The 20,690-nt window shown below is 46.3% G+C and overlaps 1 protein-coding gene across 1 annotated transcript in view; it reads left to right on the top strand.

The window, feature by feature from the left end:
• Nucleotides 1-838: 838 nt before the first annotated feature.
• Nucleotides 839-20,690, top strand: part of mipol1 (mirror-image polydactyly 1) — a 36,270-nt gene continuing 16,418 nt past the window's right edge. The window contains exons 1-10 of the mRNA XM_084743129.1: nt 839-924; nt 1,082-1,125; nt 1,442-1,538; nt 1,611-1,802; nt 3,605-3,728; nt 3,958-4,063; nt 8,388-8,514; nt 14,210-14,243; nt 14,349-14,519; nt 19,609-19,662. Of these exons, the coding sequence (XP_084599255.1) occupies nt 839-924; nt 1,082-1,125; nt 1,442-1,538; nt 1,611-1,802; nt 3,605-3,728; nt 3,958-4,063; nt 8,388-8,514; nt 14,210-14,243; nt 14,349-14,519; nt 19,609-19,662 (1,035 nt within the window). The remainder of the gene's footprint in view (nt 925-1,081; nt 1,126-1,441; nt 1,539-1,610; nt 1,803-3,604; nt 3,729-3,957; nt 4,064-8,387; nt 8,515-14,209; nt 14,244-14,348; nt 14,520-19,608; nt 19,663-20,690) is intronic.

Raw genomic sequence — 20,690 nt, 5'->3', positions numbered from 1 at the left:
CCCACCTGTCTGTCTGTCTGTCTGTCCACCTGTCTGTCTGTCTGTCTGTCCACCTGTCTGTCTGTCTGTCTGTCTGTCCACCTGTCTGTCCACCTGTCTGTCTGTCTGCCCACCCATCTGTCCACCTGTCTGTCTTCTACATGGTTCCTGCAGAGGACAGACTGCTGCTGCACACACACACACACACACACACATACACACACACACACACACACATACACACACATACACACACACACACACACACACACACACACACACACGCTGTCAGTGTGTTAATTGCTGTGTGTGTGTATGTGTGTGTGTGTGTGTATGTGTGTGTGTGTGTGTGTGTGTGTGTGTGTGAGATCTGTGTGTGGTTGCTTACTTTTGACTTAACGAGCGTTTAACGTGATTTCTGCCTCTGTTTTAATTACACCTGAGGAGCTGCGCTCTGATTGGTGGATTTCTTTAACGAGAGCCGTCAACCATCCTTAACGAGGCCTAACGAGATATTAAAGCTGTGTTTGTTCTGCTGATGAGCTGCAAGTATTTAGAAATCTCGACATGACGACAGGATTACTGAACACTAGAGACAGACAGAGAGACAGACAGACAGACACAGGCAGGAAAATGAGAAAGACAAAACAAGACAAGACAGGTACGACCAAATGAGACAAACCAAGACAGAAAGACAAGACAAAAAAGACAGAACGACGAGACAAAACAAAACCAAACAGGACAAAACAAGAGACAACTCAAGACAGAAAGACAAGATATTGTGAGACAGACAGACAGACAGACAGGTTGTGTGATGTGAACACTTGTTGTGTCTCCAGTTTGTTTCAGTGTGTGTTTTATGTTTTCAGCTAATCCCAGAGTGAACGTGGAGCTGAGACAGCGTCTCCCGTCAGCTGGGACACAGAGACTGAGCAGCGCTGACAGGTACATACAACACGTCTCATGGTCTCTATTAAAGCTGCAGTCTGAACGCAGACAAGTTTGTCCTGAGAGGGACGTCATTAAAGGGAAAATTCACCACCTTCTGTCACAGCTGCAATGATTAGTTGATTAATCTTCTGTTTGTTGTTTCTTACATCAGATCTGGGATCAGCCTGAGTCTGGACCACACTGACTGGCCTCAAGGTAACGTCCATCTGTTCTCACCCCATCGTTGACCATGTATCACTCTCTACAAACCAACCAAACTCCTCTGACAAAATCAGTCTCACAGTAACACAAACACACTAACAGATGAGGCAGCAGCAGACCAACAACTCCTCTGTTCTGTCAGCTACAATGACTGATTTTGTCAGAGGAGTTTGGTTGGTTTGTAGAGAGTGATGTTTGTTTTATATAACGGTGGTTTCCTGTCAGAAAAGTCTGTCTGACAGAAAGGTCTGTCTGTCTGTCTGTCTGTCTGTCTGTCTGTCTGTCTGTCTGTCTGTCTGTCTGTCTCCAGCCCCTCAGCACCTCCAGGAGCGTCCAGCCTCCTGCTCCCCCTCACCTCTGGCCGACAGGAGGTCCATTTCTCCTGTCTCTCCTCTCAGAGACAGGAGGTCTGTCTCTCCTGTCTCTCCTCTCAGAGACAGGAGGTCTGTCTCTCCTGTCTCTCCTCTCAAAGACAGGAGGTCTGTCTCTCCTGTCTCTTTGTTGTCCTCCAGGCCTCCAGGAGGTGCAGGGGAGATGGAGATGGACCTTGTCCCCAGCCGAGGCCCCTCTCCTCGGGCAGAGAGCTATGGAGACGGCCCTGATGGAGGAAGAGCATCCAGAGGTCCTGGTAGTCCCGCCCTCAGAAGACACCTGGTCAGCACTGATGACAGGTGAGATTGTCTATACTAATACTATTAATACTACTAATACTCTGTCTGTAGCGTGCAGGAGTGTGTGCTCATTGAAGGAGAAACGGTGGAGGTGGTGAAAGGAGTCAAAGTGTTCATGTTTAGTCGTCTGGCACCAGAAATTCTGCTCAGTTAAATTAATTATTAATATTTAATTAATGCTGTCTAAGATGTTGCTCTGGATTAGTTCACCAGTCTAAGTTTAATTTTCTGAGACTGAAGAAGTGAAAGTGAAAAGTATGAAAGTGTCCTGTGAAGTGAAAGTGCTCGTGTCCTTTGGTCTCTAAAGAACAAAAAGAAAAAAGAGAGCTGGTCTGTCAGATCTATAGATTATTAAAAGGTCTAAATAATAATCTGGTTGACGTTCTTTGGTTTCTTTTCACACTGTTAACATGTTTATAATGTTTCTACAGTGAGGAGCAGATTTATTAAAAAGTTTATTGCTTTTCATTAAACTTCAGCCTTTTTTAGATTCTTTAATTCGTGTGTTTCTTTTCATGTCTTTTGTGTCTTTTTGGTGCATTTTCAAATGAAATGTGTGCAGCAGTTTGAGTTGCATCACTGTGTGAAATGTGACCTATTAAATTTAGATTTGATTTGATTAGTGCGAGCGTCAGAGAGGCGCACAGAAATAGAAAGATAGTAAAAGCAGTCGAAGCGGCAGGAGAGCAAAGTTGATTAGAAGCAGCTGATATTATAAAGTCAGAAACAGTCAATTACAGAAGACAGTGTCAGCCATATTTCAGTGTCTTATTTACCCGCTTTATTACGCTAAGAAGCAGTCTGACCTTTAAGGTGATATGAGAGAATTACAGGCGAACATCAGTCGCTGCTTATTAAAGCAACCAACGCCTCATAACCCGCCGCCGCCGCCGCCACCGCCACCTTCATCTCCGCTCCTCACGGCTGATAATGTGAGGTTAAAACACCTGACCCGACTACACACAGGTGAACCTCTAATGAAACACTCACCGAGATGATGTCACCACAGCCCTGACCAATCGGAGCCTCACTGACCACCAGCTGACCTGCTCCTCGCTCACGCAGAGGAGGTGAAACATCTCGAGAATATTCAGCTCTGACAATCTGACAGTTTATTTTTTTTCAAATCTTTAAAGCTTTTCATGTAGAACTTTAATCAGGCCTGAAAAAATAAACTAAAAATATGACTTAAAAAAACTAAACCTGACCTTCAGTCTGCATGAAGATGACAAGATAATGGCTGAATTTTCTTTTTTGGGTGAACTATCCCTTTAAGAAGCTGCAACCAGATGTTGAACCTCATGTTAGAACGTTTTCATATTCTTATCGGACATTTCTCGTACTTTTTTCGTGTAGCGCTCACACGATCTCGCCATGTCAGGTTAAACTTACAGATGTGCATCAGACTGGAAATTAGCATAATTAACGCCACAATAATACCATATATGGATGCACTTCCTGCCCTTTTATCTCGGGAAGAGCTCATTCATGAAAACAGAAGAGGTCCAGACCACTCGTCCATTTTGTTCGTATCTGAAAGAAAATTCAAATTACAAGAAAATCCTAAAATCAGTCACTGAAGAACAAATCTGTTCGTACAGGTGGTTCTTGCACGAGGCCCAGTGATTCAATCAAACAATTAATCAATTATCAAAACAGTTAGCAGCTGATTTTCTTCTGACTAATTTCAGAGCTGCGTTAATCCAAATGGATATTTTCGACTGTCCAGACTGACAGAGCAGATTAAAGTTCAGACCGTGTCTGTAGTCGGCTCTGTTTTAACCGACGGTTGTCTCCTGCAGCCCTCAGTGGGAGGTCACACCTGGACCAATCACGGCGTCCGGTCGAGTTCAGAGTTTTGACCGAGACAAGAACGTCTCGTTTTTGCTGAAGGAGCTCGACGCTCTGAGAGACATCAACCAGAAGGTAAATACACGCACTCATGTACAGTTGAGTTTACATCATAAAACTCAAGTGTTCCCTGTAACAGTTATTTTTTATTATCAATACATGAATCAATTAATTGATCCTGTTACAAAATTGTCAGTGGAAAAACGGGTGGAGCGTGTGGTCTGTGTGCTCCGCCTGTTTTTTTCACCTGTACCTAAAGTGTTTTTTTGCAAACGTACGTGTCGAACATGCCGCTGTGTTCCAGCTGCAGGATCAGCTGGTCCAGAAAGAGAAGGAGCTGCAGAGGAGGGAGGTGGAGGAGGAGCTGAGGGAGGAGCAGAGGGAGGCCCGAGACTGGGAGAGACCTGCAGGTGAGGAGGAGGAAGGAGGAGGAAGGAGGGAGGAAGGAGGAGGGAGGTGGAGGGGGAGCTGAGGGAGGAGCAGAGGGAGGCCCGAGACTGGGAGAGACCTGCAGGTGAGGAGGAGGAAGGAGGAGGAAGGAGGGAGGAAGGAGGAGGGAGGTGGAGGGGGAGCTGAGGGAGGAGCAGAGGGAGGCCCGAGACTGGGAGAGACCTGCAGGTGAGGAGGAGGAAGGAGGAGGAAGGAGGGAGGAAGGAGGAGGGAGGTGGAGGGGGAGCTGAGGGAGGAGCAGAGGGAGGCCCGAGACTGGGAGAGACCTGCAGGTGAGGAGGAGGAAGGAGGAGGAAGGAGGAGGAAGGAGGGAGGAAGGAGGGAGGAGGAAGGAGGAGCTGAGGGAGGAGCAGAGGGAGGCCCGAGACTGGGAGAGACCTGCAGGTGAGGAGGAGGAAGGAGGAGGAAGGAGGGAGGAAGGAGGAGGGAGGTGGAGGGGGAGCTGAGGGAGGAGCAGAGGGAGGCCCGAGACTGGGAGAGACCTGCAGGTGAGGAGGAGGAAGGAGGAGGAAGGAGGAGGAAGGAGGGAGGAAGGAGGGAGGAGGAAGGAGGAGCTGAGGGAGGAGCAGAGGGAGGCCCGAGACTGGGAGAGACCTGCAGGTGAGGAGGAGGAAGGAGGAGGAAGGAGGGAGGAAGGAGGAGGGAGGTGGAGGGGGAGCTGAGGGAGGAGCAGAGGGAGGCCCGAGACTGGGAGAGACCTGCAGGTGAGGAGGAGGAAGGAGGAGGAAGGAGGAGGAAGGAGGGAGGAAGGAGGGAGGAGGAAGGAGGAGCTGAGGGAGGAGCAGAGGGAGGCCCGAGACTGGGAGAGACCTGCAGGTGAGGAGGAGGAAGGAGGAGGAAGGAGGGAGGAAGGAGGAGGGAGGTGGAGGGGGAGCTGAGGGAGGAGCAGAGGGAGGCCCGAGACTGGGAGAGACCTGCAGGTGAGGAGGAGGAAGGAGGAGGAAGGAGGGAGGAAGGAGGGAGGAGGGAGGGGGAGCTGAGGGAGGAGCAGAGGGAGGCCCGAGACTGGGAGAGACCTGCAGGTGAGGAGGAGGAAGGAGGAGGAAGGAGGGAGGAAGGAGGAGGGAGGTGGAGGGGGAGCTGAGGGAGGAGCAGAGGGAGGCCCGAGACTGGGAGAGACCTGCAGGTGAGGAGGAGGGAGGAGGAGGAAGGAGGAGGAAGGAGGAGGAAGGAGGGAGGAAGGAGGGAGGAGGAAGGAGGAGCTGAGGGAGGAGCAGAGGGAGGCCCGAGACTGGGAGAGACCTGCAGGTGAGGAGGAGGAAGGAGGAGGAAGGAGGGAGGAAGGAGGAGGGAGGTGGAGGGGGAGCTGAGGGAGGAGCAGAGGGAGGCCCGAGACTGGGAGAGACCTGCAGGTGAGGAGGAGGAAGGAGGAGGAAGGAGGAGGAAGGAGGGAGGAAGGAGGGAGGAGGAAGGAGGAGCTGAGGGAGGAGCAGAGGGAGGCCCGAGACTGGGAGAGACCTGCAGGTGAGGAGGAGGAAGGAGGAGGAAGGAGGGAGGAAGGAGGAGGGAGGTGGAGGGGGAGCTGAGGGAGGAGCAGAGGGAGGCCCGAGACTGGGAGAGACCTGCAGGTGAGGAGGAGGAAGGAGGAGGAAGGAGGAGGAAGGAGGGAGGAAGGAGGGAGGAGGAAGGAGGAGCTGAGGGAGGAGCAGAGGGAGGCCCGAGACTGGGAGAGACCTGCAGGTGAGGAGGAGGAAGGAGGAGGAAGGAGGGAGGAAGGAGGAGGGAGGTGGAGGAGGAGCTGAGGGAGGAGCAAAGGGAGGCCCGAGACTGGGAGAGACCTGCAGGTGAGGAGGAGGAAGGAGGAGGAAGGAGGGAGGAAGGAGGGGAAGCTGAGGGGAAGCTGAGGGAGGAGCAGAGGGAGGCCCGAGACTGGGAGAGACCTGCAGGTGAGGAGGAGGAAGGAGGAGGGAGGAGGGAGGAGGGAGGAGGAAGGAGGAAGGAGGGAGGTGGAGGGGGAGCTGAGGGAGGAGCAGAGGGAGGCCCGAGACTGGGAGAGACCTGCAGGTGAGGAGGAGGAAGGAGGAGGAAGGAGGAAGGAGGGAGGAAGGAGGGAGGAGGGAGGGGGAGCTGAGGGAGGAGCAGAGGGAGGCCCGAGACTGGGAGAGACCTGCAGGTGAGGAGGAGGAAGGAGGAGGAAGGAGGGAGGAGGGAGGAGGGAGGAGGAAGGAGGAAGGAGGGAGGAAGGAGGGAGGAGGGAGGGAGGAGGGAGGGAGGAGCAGAGGGAGGCCCGAGACTGGGAGAGACCTGCAGGTGAGGAGGAGGAAGGAGGAGGAAGGAGGGAGGAAGGAGGGAGGAAGGAGGGAGGAAGGAGGGAGGAGGAGGGGGAGCTGAGGGAGGAGCAGAGGGAGGCCCGAGACTGGGAGAGACCTGCAGGTGAGGAGGGAGGAGGGAGGAGGGAGGAGGGAGGTGGAAGGAGGGAGGTGGGAGGTGGAGGGGGAGCTGAGGGAGGAGCAGAGGGAGGCCTGAGACTGGGAGAGACCTGCAGGTGAGGAGGAGGAAGGAGGGAGGAAGGAGGGAGGAAGGAGGGAGGAAGGAGGGAGGAGGGAGGTGTTGGGAGTTTACTCTCCTCTTAATCAGATCTGATCCAACCTCCACTTCTTCAATATTTGAATTATTTTTTCATGCACAGTGTTTAATACCAACACACACACACACACACACTCACACACACACACACACACACACACACACACACACACACACACACAGTAATTAAAACAACAGCAGTGGTAACGAGGTGACAGTTAACAAGCAGCTGTTAGTTTAGCAGAACTGTGTGTGTGTTTAACCAGTAATCACATGTAATATTGATTTAACTGAGCTGTGTGTGTGTGTGTGTGTGCATGTGCGTGTGTGTGTGTGTGTGTGTGTGTGTGTGTGGGTGTGGGATTATCTCAGAAACAGTCTCGTCCACGTTTGATTTCATCTTCAGTTTGTGTCACTGAAAAAAAAACTGACTGATTTTTGGGGGTATTTGTACTTTTATAAGTAGATTTTCAAGTCTGTACATTTACTCTTACTCGAGTATTCATTACAAGATGTAATCTACTTAGTTACTTTTAAAATCATAGTCGCGTACCGAGTACTACAATTACCCCAAGGACCCCCAAAAAACTACTTAATTACAGTAACATGCGTATTTGTAATCAGATACTTCCATCCCTGCCAGAAACAAAACGCTGCAGCAGCACGTTCGGAGTGACGATATTAATCATTAATCAATTAATTGCTATTAAGAATGTAACCAATTAAAAAAGTATTCATGGATATTGAATCAATAATCAGGGCGGTGATCAGTTTGTTCGACGTGGTTTTGTCTGGTGGAAACTTTGACGTAAAATGACAAAAGCTCAGCTCAACAAAGACGCAAAGTCAACTTTACATTAAATGTGACATAACAGTCATAAACGTTCGTAAGGACTCCTTCATGCTCATGGCAGGTGTAATGACACAGTTATGACAGTGTAATGACTGCTCTGCCTTGACACAGACGTGGACGTTGTGTATTTTACGCCACTTTTTGTCTTGTTACATCTTTTTCATCTTTTGATATGTTTTTGTCTTTTACAAAATGTATTTGTCGTTACATCTCTCGCGTTCTTTTATCTTGTTACGTACTTCACGTAATTGTTCGCGTTGTTCCATCTACTTCTTCTTTTGTCAAAATCATCACAGTTAGATGTTTATCCTAATTCATTCAGCCTAACAAGAACGGCGTCCTCTTCCTGTCATCTTGGACTCTCATTGGCTGTTGTGAGTTGCGGTCAGGACACGGATGCTCCTATTGGCTGAAGTGAGCTGTCAGTCAAAAGGTCAGGGTGCGGCGGCCATGATGAGACGGGTTGTTTCAGGTACAGCTGAGATGTGAGATCGGTCCAATGTTTTCATAACGGAGGTATTTTATCTGTTGTCATGGCGACCCAGGCTGCACCCTGACGGACGAATGAGAGGGCGGTACGGTATCGTTTCAGACCGTTTCATGACTGCTGCGCCACATCATCGTGATTCTCTGAGTCTCATATGAGCTGTGGTCATTTCTGCATTATTACACCTGGACCACAGGACACACACACACACACACACACACACACACACACACACACACACACACACACACACACACACAGTATCAGTGCTAATAAACACGTCTCAGCTCTGATTGGACGATCGGTCTGAGGAGAGACAGAAGCAGGTTGATGTTTCCGCTGAATTCATCCTGAGACTGATCTGTCTCCTCTCCGTGTCTCCTCCTGTCCTCGTCTCCTCCTGTCCTCGTCTCCTCAGCTGTGCTGGAGGAGGTGCTGGCCGCTCAGAAAGACAGGGATCAGGCTCTGATGTCACGACTCCTGCTGGCCAATGAGGAGAGGGACGAGGCCGTGCTTCGCGCGCGCCAACTGCAGCAGGCCTCTGAGTACGCAACACACACACACACACACACACACACACACACACACACACACACACAGTCACCATGATGACCTCTGACCCTCAGAGTCCCTTCGTCAGACAGACAAGTGTAAAAACAATGATACAAAGTGTTTCCTGTTCAAACTAATAATTTATTGTTTTTTGTAAATGTCCAGTTTTAAAGGTAACTTCAGGCAGGTCAGTCTAGTACCTGAACTCTTTTACTACGAAGACACGCTGTTGGAACACGTCCACAATGTGTCTCAGCATCGTCTCTCTGAAATTATCAGGGACGTCTCTGAGGAAGACGTCAGTGATGGCGGCACGTGTCTCTCTGAATCCCCGTATGAACCTTTCAGTATTAATGGACAGTTTATCACTTTGATCATTAAATATTAAATTATGTTGTTTTTGTTTTATTTTTGACTTTTATGGTTTTTGTCTTGTCACATCTTTTATGACATTTCTTGTCTTTTTTACCCCTTTTTCATCTTTTATGTTGTTTTTGTCTTGTCAAACATTAAATATCTTTGTTCTGTTCAATCAAACATGGGTTGAAAACTTTTTACAAGTTGTGTTTTTTAATTTATTTTTTTTTACACAAGTTGTTTAAATTGTTAAAGTCATATCACAGTTTTATACATAATAATGAATAATCAATAATGGATGTTTAAAAAGAGCTGCAGGTCTCTGTGATCAGGTGACTGTTTGTCCTCAGAGGAAACAAACAAACAAACAAACAAACAAACAAACCCCAACATGTTGATTCATTTATTTACATGTGTTTATATGCAGGAGGAAAACAGCAAACCTCTCCTCTCCTCTCCTCTCCTCTCCTCTCCTCTCCTCTCCTCTCCTCTCCTCTCCTCTCCTCTCCTCCTCTCCTCTCCTCTCCTCTCCTCCTCTCCTCTCCTCTCCTCTCCTCTCCTCTCCTCTCCTCTCCTCTCCTCCTCTCCTCTCCTCTCCTCTCCTCCTCTCCTCTCCTCTCCTCTCCTCTCCTCTCCTCTCCTCTCCTCTCCTCTCCTCTCCTCCTCCTCCTCTCCTCTCCTCTCCTCTCCTCTCCTCTCCTCTCCTCTCCTCTCCTCTCCTCTCCTCCTACTCTCCTCTCCTCTTCCTCCTCCTCCTCTTCATTATTCACCTCCTCAGTCTTGTTAAGAGCTGTGAAACGAGCTCTCGTCCTCCTCGAGGAGCCTCCAAATAGACCAGAAAATCTAATTACAGATAATACCCCTCCCCCACCTCCTCCGTCTATACCTCCCCCTGTCCTCCATCACTCCATCAACACCCCCCCCACCCCCACCCCCCAGGATGAGAGGGTAATTGATATTGGAGGCCACAATCCTCTTTATGAGGGAGCGAATATGGAGGAGCATGTTCCATCTGTCAGCACCCACAGTGTGTTACTCTGTGTGTGTGTGTGTGTGTGTGTGTGTGTGTGTGTGTGTGTGTGTGTGTGTGTGTGTGTGTGTTTTCCTAATGGAAAGAGGCGGCCTGTAATACCTTTTGTAAATGTGTGTTTCAGACTGAAGAGTGTGTGTTTGTGTGTGTGAATGATGTAAAGCCGCTGTTTGTTTTCATTCATCAAACAGGAAATATCTGCCTTTTTTAATCGATCAATCTATTTGACAGTTAAGTGATCAATCGTTAATTTTGTCCATAAAAGGTCAGAAAATAGTTTGAGGTCATTACAGGTGATTAAAAGATGGCCAACGATGTCATTCAGATGACGTAACAGTCAGTTGTCGTGGCGATGTAATGATTATGATTTCATTCAATAATCCGCTGATTAGTTTTGAATTAATATAGTAATTGTTCAGTCTGCAGCCAAAGGCGTCCTCTCAGTCTTTACTGCAGTATAAGTACAGATACTTGAGTAAAAGTAGAAGTACTGATTCAACTTGTTTACTGTAGTAAAAGTGAAAAAGTTCAGGCTCTTTTTTTATGTCATTTTTGTTTTGTTCGGTCTTTACATTGTCTTTCATACTGTTGTCTTCCTACGTCTTTTATGTTGTTTTCATCTTGTTACTTCTTTTATGTCTCTTTCGCAGTGATTTTCCATATATTTGACTGTTTTGTTTGACACTAATAGGATTTTCTGTCTTATTGTTCCGTCCATCATTTTTGATGTTTGAAGGCGGCACACGATGCAAAATAACAATAATCAATAACCTCAGAGTCATTCAAACTAAAGTAACAAGAAACATGAAAACTCTACTGAAGAACAGTAATGTAGTATTTTTACTTAGTTACTTCCTGCCTATTAAATAAGGCTGGTTTTAAAAACTGATCTGTGAAGGTAGATTTAAATGTTTAATACAGTGAACTTTTTAAAAAAAATTTCTCCACTTTATTTGTTTTTACAATTACAAAAGAAACATTATGTGCAAAACTGCAGAAGAACAAAGAACCCTTGTAATCCCAGATTAGCAGCTCGTTGTTTTAATAAACATATTCAGCATTATTTTGCTTCAGCAGCTCGAGTTCAGACTTGTTTTCATTTTTATGAAGGAGCTGCTGCCGACTAAAGATTCTCCTGATCGACTTATAGTTATTAGTTCAACTTATCGTTGCACATCAGTGATATTAATGTAATAATTTAACTGTCCATTATCTCCTTTTATTATCTGGTGACCGGTTGAAGGGATCTTGAGTCTCGGGTTGGGAAACTCTGCTGTAAAAGGACGTGATGGAGACAAACTGAACGAAACCTGTACAGACTGTGAGTTTATCAAGTCTGGGTCCGGTGAAATAAAACTTTTTGTATGCAGATTAAGTTAAAAAAAGAGCAGAATCTGTCGTGTCTCTGTAGATATCGTTGGGTAAATTTATCATGAGATGAGATATTCAGTCCACGATATAAAACGACATACGTTATTGTCCACTTAGAGAAGTTTTTCTTTGTCTCAGCGTCCCTGCATTTAACAAACATCGTCTCTGTTTTACACAGAGAGGACGCAGACACGTGACGCAGTCAGCCTCGTACTAGTATTCGTGTGTACATACATTAAAGTCCCGTCAGTAGAAACTTTAAAATAACATGAGCTGCCCATCATAACAGAGTCCCTTTGGAGACTGTGTCCTCTGACAGCTGAAACTTTTCTGAACTGATGATGAAGATTTTATTCTCACTGGGATCAATGGATCCCATTGATGGCTGCTGTCTGTGTTTCTGTTGAGTGTGTGTGTGTGTGTGTGTGTGTGTGTGTGTGTGTGTGTGTGTGTGGGAGCGTTAATGACGACTGTGGAGCGAGCCGAGCCGAGCCGAGCTGAGCCGGGCTGGATGGGCTGTAAGCAGGGTGTTAGAGGAGCTTTATTGGAGGCGGCTGGTCTTTCATTACCTGCTGTTCCCTGCAGAGCGGAGCCGCCTCGGCCACCTTATTACAGTTTATTACAGAAAAACAGCAGCAGGCTAAATGAAAAGAGCTTCCCAGGAGGAGAGGCAGGAGATCAGCTAGTTACCAGCTCCACGGCCACCATCATGGCTGCTGTCAGAGGAAGAAATAAACTCCTGAACAGGAGAGCGGTCCGCCCGGCCGACGCCCTCGCAGCTTTGCAGTGATTTTAAAATGATGGAGAGTTTCAGGTGGACTTCGGGGAGCGCAGGACGAAATTACTGCACAGCTGCTGCAGCCGTGCGCGGCGCTCAGGTCATCTAACAGGCTGCTGCGGAGGTCCAGCTTTAATTTGGTCAGCGGCGGCAACGTGGATTAAAGTACCAGGGGCCCCAGAGCAGAAATCGCTACATGTTCTAAATGTGTAGAAATTTAAGAACATAAATGATAAACATATCAGCTGACAGACTGCATGCAGAAGTGCAGGAGCCTCTTTCAAGCCTTTGCTCAGTTCAGTTTGTATCAGTCAATTGATCAAAATATGGCCACACAGAACATTTGGAACTTCTATGACCTCTGGGTGGCTTATTGTAACCTATTACTAGTTGTTGGTCAGCTGTAGGTGGTTATCAGTCAGTTATCAGTCAGCTGTAGGTGGTTATCGGTCAGGTTGTGGTGGTTATCAGTCAGTTATCAGTCAGCTGTAGGTGGTTATCAGTCAGTTATCAGTCAGCTGTAGGTGGTTATCGGTCAGTTATCAGTCAGCTGTAGGTGGTTATCGGTCAGGTTGTGGTGGTTATCAGTCAGTTACCAGTCAGCTGTAGGTGGTTATCAGTCAGTTATCAGTCAGCTGTAGGTGGTTATCAGTCAGTTATCAGTCAGCTGTAGGTGGTTATCAGTCAGTTATCAGTCAGCTGTAGGTGGTTATCAGTCAGTTATCAGTCAGCTGTAGGTGGTTATCAGTCAGTTATCAGTCAGCTGTAGGTGGTTATCAGTCAGTTATCAGTCAGTTGTAGGTAGTTATCAGTCAGTTATCAGTCAGCTGTAGGTGGTTATCAGTCAGTTATCAGTCTATTGTAGATGGTTATCAGTCTGTTGTAGGTGGTTATCAGTCAGTTATCAGTCAGCTGTAGGTGGTTATCAGTCAGTTATCAGTCAGCTGTAGGTGGTTATCAGTCAGTTATCAGTCAGCTGTAGGTGGTTATCAGTCAGTTATCAGTCAGCTATAGGTGGTTATCAGTCAGTTATCAGTCAGCTGGTTATCAGTCAGTTATCTGTCAGCTGTAGGTGGTTATCAGTCAGTTATCAGTCAGCTGTAGGTGGTTATCAGTCAGTTATCAGTCAGCTGTAGGTGGTTATCAGTCAGTTATCAGTCAGCTGGTTATCAGTCAGCTGTAGGTGGTTATCAGTCAGTTATCAGTCTGTTGTAGATGGTTATCAGTCTGTTGTAGGTGGTTATCAGTCAGTTATCAGTCAGCTGTAGGTGGTTATTAGTCAGTTATCAGTCAGCTGTAGGTGGTTATCAGTCAGTTATCAGTCGGCTGTAGGTGGTTATCAGTCAGCTGTAGGTGGTTATCAGTCAGTTATCAGTCACCTGTAGGTGGTTATCGGTCAGGTTTTGGTGGTTATCAGTCAGTTATCAGTCAGCTGTAGGTGGTTATCAGTCAGTTATCAGTCGGCTGTAGGTGGTTATCAGTCAGTTATCAGTCAGCTGGTTATCAGTCGGCTGTAGGTGGTTATCAGTCTGTTGTAGGTGGTTATCAGTCAGCTGTAGGTGGTTATCAGTCAGTTATCAGTCAGCTGGTTATCAGTCGGCTGTAGGTGGTTATCAGTCGGCTGTAGGTGGTTATCAGTCTGTTGTAGGTGGTTATCAGTCAGCTGTAGGTGGTTATCAGTCAGCTGTAGGTGGTTATCAGTCGGCTGTAGGTGGTTATCAGTCTGTTGTAGGTGGTTATCAGTCAGCTGTAGGTGGTTATCAGTCAGCTGTAGGTGGTTATCAGTCAGCTGTAGGTGGTTATCAGATGTGGTCTTCAGTTCTTATTCAAATGTCTTTCTGGCTTTTGTTCGTCAGATTTACAGAAATGTTGATATGAAATTATTGAATGAATTATTGAACTTTGTGCTTATTATGCACTTTATTTGTTTTCTATTGTTACATGTTTTGTGTACTGTGCACTCTAATATTCTACTTTCCATTTCTATAGTTGTATTTTAATACTTCAGTGCTTCTCGATTGTACGGCACTTTGGCAAACCTCGGTTGTTTTAAATGTGTTATATAAATAAACTTGACCTTGAAACCACAGTTTTTCAAACAGATCCTGAATCTGATGAAGAATACCAAACCTTTCTCTCTTTTTCTCTTCAGGTTGGACAGTTTTCATGTTGAGGACTCTGACATGGTAAAAACACTCACATGACATCAATATAACAGCGGTGTGCTTGTTGTTTTTGTGATTTAAACTCAGATTATTGATCTAATCAGATGCCTGTTTCTTATTTGTCAGGATGTTGACGAGCTCCTTCAGTGTGTTTGCGACGCCGACTCCGTCCAGGAAGTCGAACAGTTTGGTTCAGTTCTGGTTGAGCGTCTGCGGTTGGTGAGGCAACGGAGACATGACATCACTGCTCAGGAGATGAAGGCCGTGATGGAGGAGAGAGACGGCTCTGTGGCCAAGGTGAGTCCACTTACCTGTCCGTCTGTCTGTTTACTGTAAGTATAATCAGGTGACAGCCATGTCTGGAGACATTATGTCCTCAAGTTGTCTGTCCGCACACATGAATTTCCACGAGCTGCTGATCTTTTGTTGAGATAATTTACGTTTCGAAGTTTAGAAACATTGTATTTAAAAAATGTTTTGAGTAAATTCATTAAAGTGAAAGTAAATGTTCAAACTTTAATATTTTTAATTAGAACAGTGTAAACAGTGATGTGTGTCCCCCGTCAGACGGTGTCTCCTCTCTGTCTCTCCTCTGTCTCCTCTCTGTGTCTCCTGTGTCTCCTCTCTGTCTCTCCTGTGTCTCCTCTGTCTCCTCTCTGTGTCTCCTGTGTCTCCTCTCTGTCTCTCCTCTGTCTCCTCTGTCTCCTCTCTGTGTCTCCTGTCTGTCTCTCCTCTGTCTCCTCTCTGTGTGTCCTCAGAGTCTCTGAGACTTTTCTCCACTGTCAGTCTGTCCCTGTCTGAGTTCAGTCTGTCTGCAGGTAACACCACCTCTAAGTCGTCTCTTTAACCTGGTTGTTGTGGCGCGGTGCGGCGCCTGTCGTGGCGCTCTGCGTGGTGCGTAGCGGCGGCCGGGTTACGGAGGCCCCGGCAGCCCAAACCTCAAATATTTGCAGTTTGAATCTGAACATGAATATTTTAAACGGTGTGAAAACAAAGCGGTGCGGAGACAAATATTGACAGTCAGGTTGAGTCGACCTGACGAGGCTGACGTGAGACGGATGTTTGCTGAACACTCGCTGTTTATACACCTGTTTGTCTGCTCAGGTGTGTGTGTGTGTGTGTGTGTGTGTGTGTGTGTGTGTGTGTGTGTGTGTGTGTGTGTGTGTGTGTGTGTGTTATTTGAATGTAATCTCTCTGCTGAGTGTTTGCTTCAGAGACGGAGGAGCTGCTGATGGACACACATTTAAATCAGACAGACGGATGCTCTGCAGGTGTGTGTGTGTGTGTGTGTGTGTGTGTGTGTGTGTGTGTGTGTGTGTGTGTGTGTGTGTGTGTGTGTTTCGCCTTGTTATTTCACCTGGATGACATCACCTGAGTGATGTCAACAGTTTCCTCTCCAGTTTATCAGACGTGCTGAATATTTGATGCACACGTAGTGATTGGACACTTTAAAAAAAATCTGGATGATATTATTGGCCGATATTCATTTTTTTAATGTAACTGAAGAATAATAATTTGAGCAAATCCATTAGTCCTCACACACACACACACACACACGCACACACACACACACACACACACACACACACACACACACACACACACACACACACACACCTGTACAGCTAGTTCTCATCAGCTCCATCATGTGACCTTCATCAGCAGATGGAGATGAAAATTTTTGCGACTCAAAATTAATTCTGACGTTTGAAATAGAAAAAAGAAACGTTGGATCTGTTGGTTGATTATTTAAATAAAGTACTGCGGTGTGTTTTTATGTTCTGATGCGTTCTCTTACAGTATCAGTCGTGTACGTTACTGTATATTCTGCTCAGTGTGATCAGTTGGACTGGATTTCTGAAGCAGAAACGTTCCGTCAGGTTTGTTTTCTTCAGGTTCTAATCGGTGATGACATCAGGTTAAAGTGTCAGTCGATAATCAATAAGCGAAGCTGATGTTCAGAGGATGATTCAGAAGTTTGGAGAAGAAAATCCAGATTTTCGTCTTCCCGTCCGTCACTCCTCTGGAGGCTGATTATTATCGAAGTTCACTTCACAGAGTTTATTACCAAAACCTGCAGAGTCCTGGATTTATTACCCACAATTCATCTGGATTCATATACTGCTCTCTGTGGGAGGATCAGTGTGGGGAGGGGTGGGGGGGGGGGGCAGAAATGAAAAAGATGAGACGTCTGACTGATGGAGGGATGACAGAGAGGGAGAGAGAGGGGGACGATCGAGGGGCAAGATGAGAGAGTGAGAGAGGGAGGGCGGAGCTCCCAGCATGCCGAGCAGTGGCTCAGAAGCTCCGCCTCCGCCTGATGTGTCTGATAGATCAGAAACTTTCATCTTTTCCCTCACTGTGATGGACTGCTGTCACCATGGTAACCGACCCACAGCAGCACTGCTGCACAGCGGAAACCATGGCAACCGTCATCGGGGGAGCAGAGGAGGAATGGAACAGAGTGAAGAATAGTACTACAAATAGTACTTCTAGAGAGGAAGTAGTACTTTTAAAGAGGAACTTTACGAGTACGGCTTTGTCTTCACAGGTAGAACGTCGCTTCTATAGGAGAAAGATGATGATGAAGATGAAGAGTACCTGTAGTACTGAAGGGGTACTTGAAGTGAAGAAAAAGTACTCGTAGTGGTGAAGTGATACTCAGAAACATGAGGCAATATTTGGGATGAAGCAGTAATTATAGAAACACTGCATGTAGAATTGAAGAAGTACATGTAGAGTAATGAAAGTGAAATGAGAAATGAAGTGTGACTTGTAGTGATGGAGTGGTACTTGTAAATAAAGGGGTACTTGTAGAAATAAAGTGGTAGAGTAGTAGAGATGAAGCTGTACTCTTAGTGTTGATTCAGTCCTTGTAGATGTGAGGTGGTACTTTTAGAAATGATAGTCATACTTTTAGAGAAGTGGTACTTGTAAAGATGAAGTGGTTTTTGTAAAGATGAAGTGGTTTTCGTAAAGATGAAGTGGTTTTTGTAAAGATGAAGTGGTTTTCGTAAAGATGAAGTGGTTTTTGTAAAGATGAAGTGGTTTTTGTAAAGATGAAGTGGTACTTGTAAAGATGAAGTGGTACTTGTAAAGATGAGGTTGTACTTGTACTGATGAAGCGGTTGTTGTAGAGATGAAACAAACCTTTGAACCTGTTTAAGTGTGAAACCACCTCCATCTTTGCTTGTCTTGGCTCCGCCCCCATCCGCCTCACACCTGAACACCCCCCCCCCCCCACCCCTGCCTCCATTAACCTCACAAAACTCCCGTCTGTTCTGGTATCACTTCAGTATCACCCAGCCTACTGCTGCTAACCCCCGCCAATATCACCGCTCCGCCATCTTTTAACACCCCGCCCCTCTGCGTTAACACCACCCCTCCATGGTAACACCTTAATCCCGCCCTCGCTCCGCTGCCGCGGCGTGCTGAAATATGTTTCAAATGCCGCTGTAATCCTCGAAGGAGAAGAAGAAGAGAGAGAACACTCCATGCTGGAGGATTCCTCTCCTCCCCCCCGCCGCTCGCCAATCCCTCGCTCCCTCTCCTCATCTCTCAGGGATTATCTCCCTGCCGCAGCCGGGACTTCTGGGAAATATTAGAAAAGTGGGGGAGGCATCTCCCTGAGCGCTCCCAGTCTGTGTGTGTCTGTCTGCGGCCGTCTCATATGACAGCTGCTGCTGCTTTTTATTGAGTTAATATCTGGTGATGACAAGTTATTACAGGTTATTACAGGTTATTAAAGCTCACCTGGACGTCACATGGGGAGGTTGTCGGTTTGATTCCCACAGACTGCTCTGTAAAGGACCAGTCCACTGTTTTTTGCTAACAGCTGGAGTCACCTGTCGCCGGGCAGATTATGTTGATACTAAAGATCTCAAAAGTTTTTATTTTAATCTTCATGTTTACTCAAATGAAAACAGGAATAATTTAATAATAATTAAATGTTTATACAACCACAGAATAATGGATTAATGTCAGATTGATTACAGTGATGATGTTTGATTAATCTGATTACATCTAAATGGAATAAAATATATACTGGGAATTTTTTTAAATCAGTCAATATGTAATTTTATACAATAAGTAAGTATTTCTGTTGAACTTAATAAATTGTTTAAGTGTAAAATTTCCCAGCAGTTTGTTTGTAACCTGAAAAATGTCTGAGCTACGAACAGAATCGATTTAACTTCATAAATAATTCATAAATAAACAGAAACCTGCAGTTCTGTCAGAATCTCGCAGTGTGAAATGTTTTTCAGTTATGTTCATTAAATCCCTCATTTATGTGTCTGCATTAACAAGACAGCTCTCACACACACACACCCACACACACACACACACACACACACACACACTCACACACACACACACACACGCACGCACACGCACGCACACACACACACACACACACACATACACACACGTTTACTGTTTCAGTTAAATGTTTTGTCTAAAGTTCATCTATATGTTGTCTCCTCTCGCCCTACGTCTCCGTGAGGTCTCTCCTTCCTGTTGTTTTGTGTTGTAACATGCTGGGCGGAGCTTGGTGGATTCGGGCGGAGCTTGGTGGATTTGGGTGGAGCTTGGTGGATTTGGGCGGAGCTTGGTGGATTTGGGCGGAGCCTGGTGGATTTGGGTGGAGCTTGGTGGATTTGGGCGGAGCTTGATGGATTCGGGCGGAGCTTGGTGGATTCGGGCGGAGCTTGGTGGATTCGGGCGGAGCTTGGTGGAGCGTCCAGCAGGATTTGAGGGTACCGTTACTTTTTAAAACTTTGTGATGGTTATATTTGTATCAAACAGACGTGATGAAAAACTTCTGATGACAAACTTTAAAATGTTCAATGACAAACGGAGGGTTCACACTCTGCGGCCCGTGGGCCAAATCCGGGCCCTTTAGTGATCTCAATCTGGCCCTTTTGTAAACTTTTTCTAATGTCTGTCTCTTTAAAAGTCATTGGACAGTTTTAGGAGTTTATCTTTAGACGATCAGGAGAAACTTTTCCTGGTACTCATTTTATCACCTCAGCTGCTTCCAACCTTTGGAGGACACAACATGTCATAAGTCACAACCTACATGATCAATAAGTATCGATATCGACCGATGTGAAGCTTCACTATCCTGACAGGTTTTTCATGTTTTTACCTCCCAGGCCTGTTCCAGCTGGTTCTACTTCAGTATGACGTTGGTCAAACTACACGTTATTAAAAATATGTACAATGAAAAGTGTGTAAAGGTGCTGGTGCCTTAGCTACAAGATATATAACAGTAATATATGATGTCATCAGTCCTGTCAGCAGGTGTCACTTCCTGTCGGTGTGTTTATATGATGTTAATAATCAGCTGATCAGATCAATAATAATCCTGATCGTGTCTCTGCAGTGTAAACGACTGGAACAGGATCTGATTCAGGAGAGAGAGCAGAGGAGGAGTGAGGTAAACACACACACACACACACACACACACACACACACACACACACACACACACACACACACACACACACACACAGGGACCCTGTTTGAATAACAAGTTGTTGGCAAACAAGCTGCAGCGTCTCCACGGCAGGTTGTCATGACGATGGAGCAGACATCCCATCATCATCATTCAACACAGAGACCACCAGTTAATATGCAAGAGAGAGAGAGAGAGAGAGAGAGAGAGAGAGAGAGAGAGAGAGAGAGAGAGAGAGAGAGAGAGAGAGAGAGAGAGAGAGAGTGTGTGTGTGTGTGTGTGTGTGTGTGTGTGTGTGTGTGTGTGTGTGTGTGTGTGTGTGTGTGTGTGTGTGTGTGTGTGTGTGTGTGTGTGTTTCTATCTCTGTGAGGACCAGCTCAGATTTAAACGGTTCTCTGTGGGACATTTCTGAAATAAGGGTTCCAAAAGGGTTCTTCCTGAAGGGCTGTGGTTCTACCCAGAACAATCTGCTTCTGAAGAACTCTTTTTGGAAGAAAGGGTTTGTCAAAGGTTCCATTAGGGGTTCCATTAAGAACCCCTTTTCATCCACAGAACCTGTTGTAGAAGAAAGAGTTCCTCAAGGATTGTTGAAATCTCTTAGGAACTCTTTCAGGGGTTCTTTGTTCCATAATACGAAACGGTTCCTGGTAGAACCCCCTGGGTTGATTCTAAAACCCCAAAACTCCTGTATGTGTGGTACGTTCTGTGACAGCATTACACACACCCTTAGAAACAAGGGTGCTAACTAGAACCATATAGGGTTCTTCAGCTTGTCCTCGTAGGAGAACCGTTTTTGGTTCCTGTTAGAACTTTTTTATAAAAGTTCACTTGGAACCCTTTGAAAGAGTTCTACCTAGAACCATCTGTGAAAGGTTTCCCCTAGAAGCCCTGTAAGATGGTCTCCCTCTCTGGAGGTTCTATCTAGAACCCCTCTCCCTTTTTATATTTAAAGGGTTTTTATCAAGAACACACCCAGCTGGTTCCACCCAGAATCTTTGTATATTCCAAGA

Source organism: Lutjanus erythropterus, chromosome 18, assembly GCF_056507025.1.
Source record: "Lutjanus erythropterus isolate fLutEry1 chromosome 18, fLutEry1.hap2, whole genome shotgun sequence".
Taxonomy (NCBI): domain Eukaryota; kingdom Metazoa; phylum Chordata; class Actinopteri; order Lutjaniformes; family Lutjanidae; genus Lutjanus; species Lutjanus erythropterus.
This window is presented reverse-complemented; position numbering and strand designations above follow the sequence as displayed.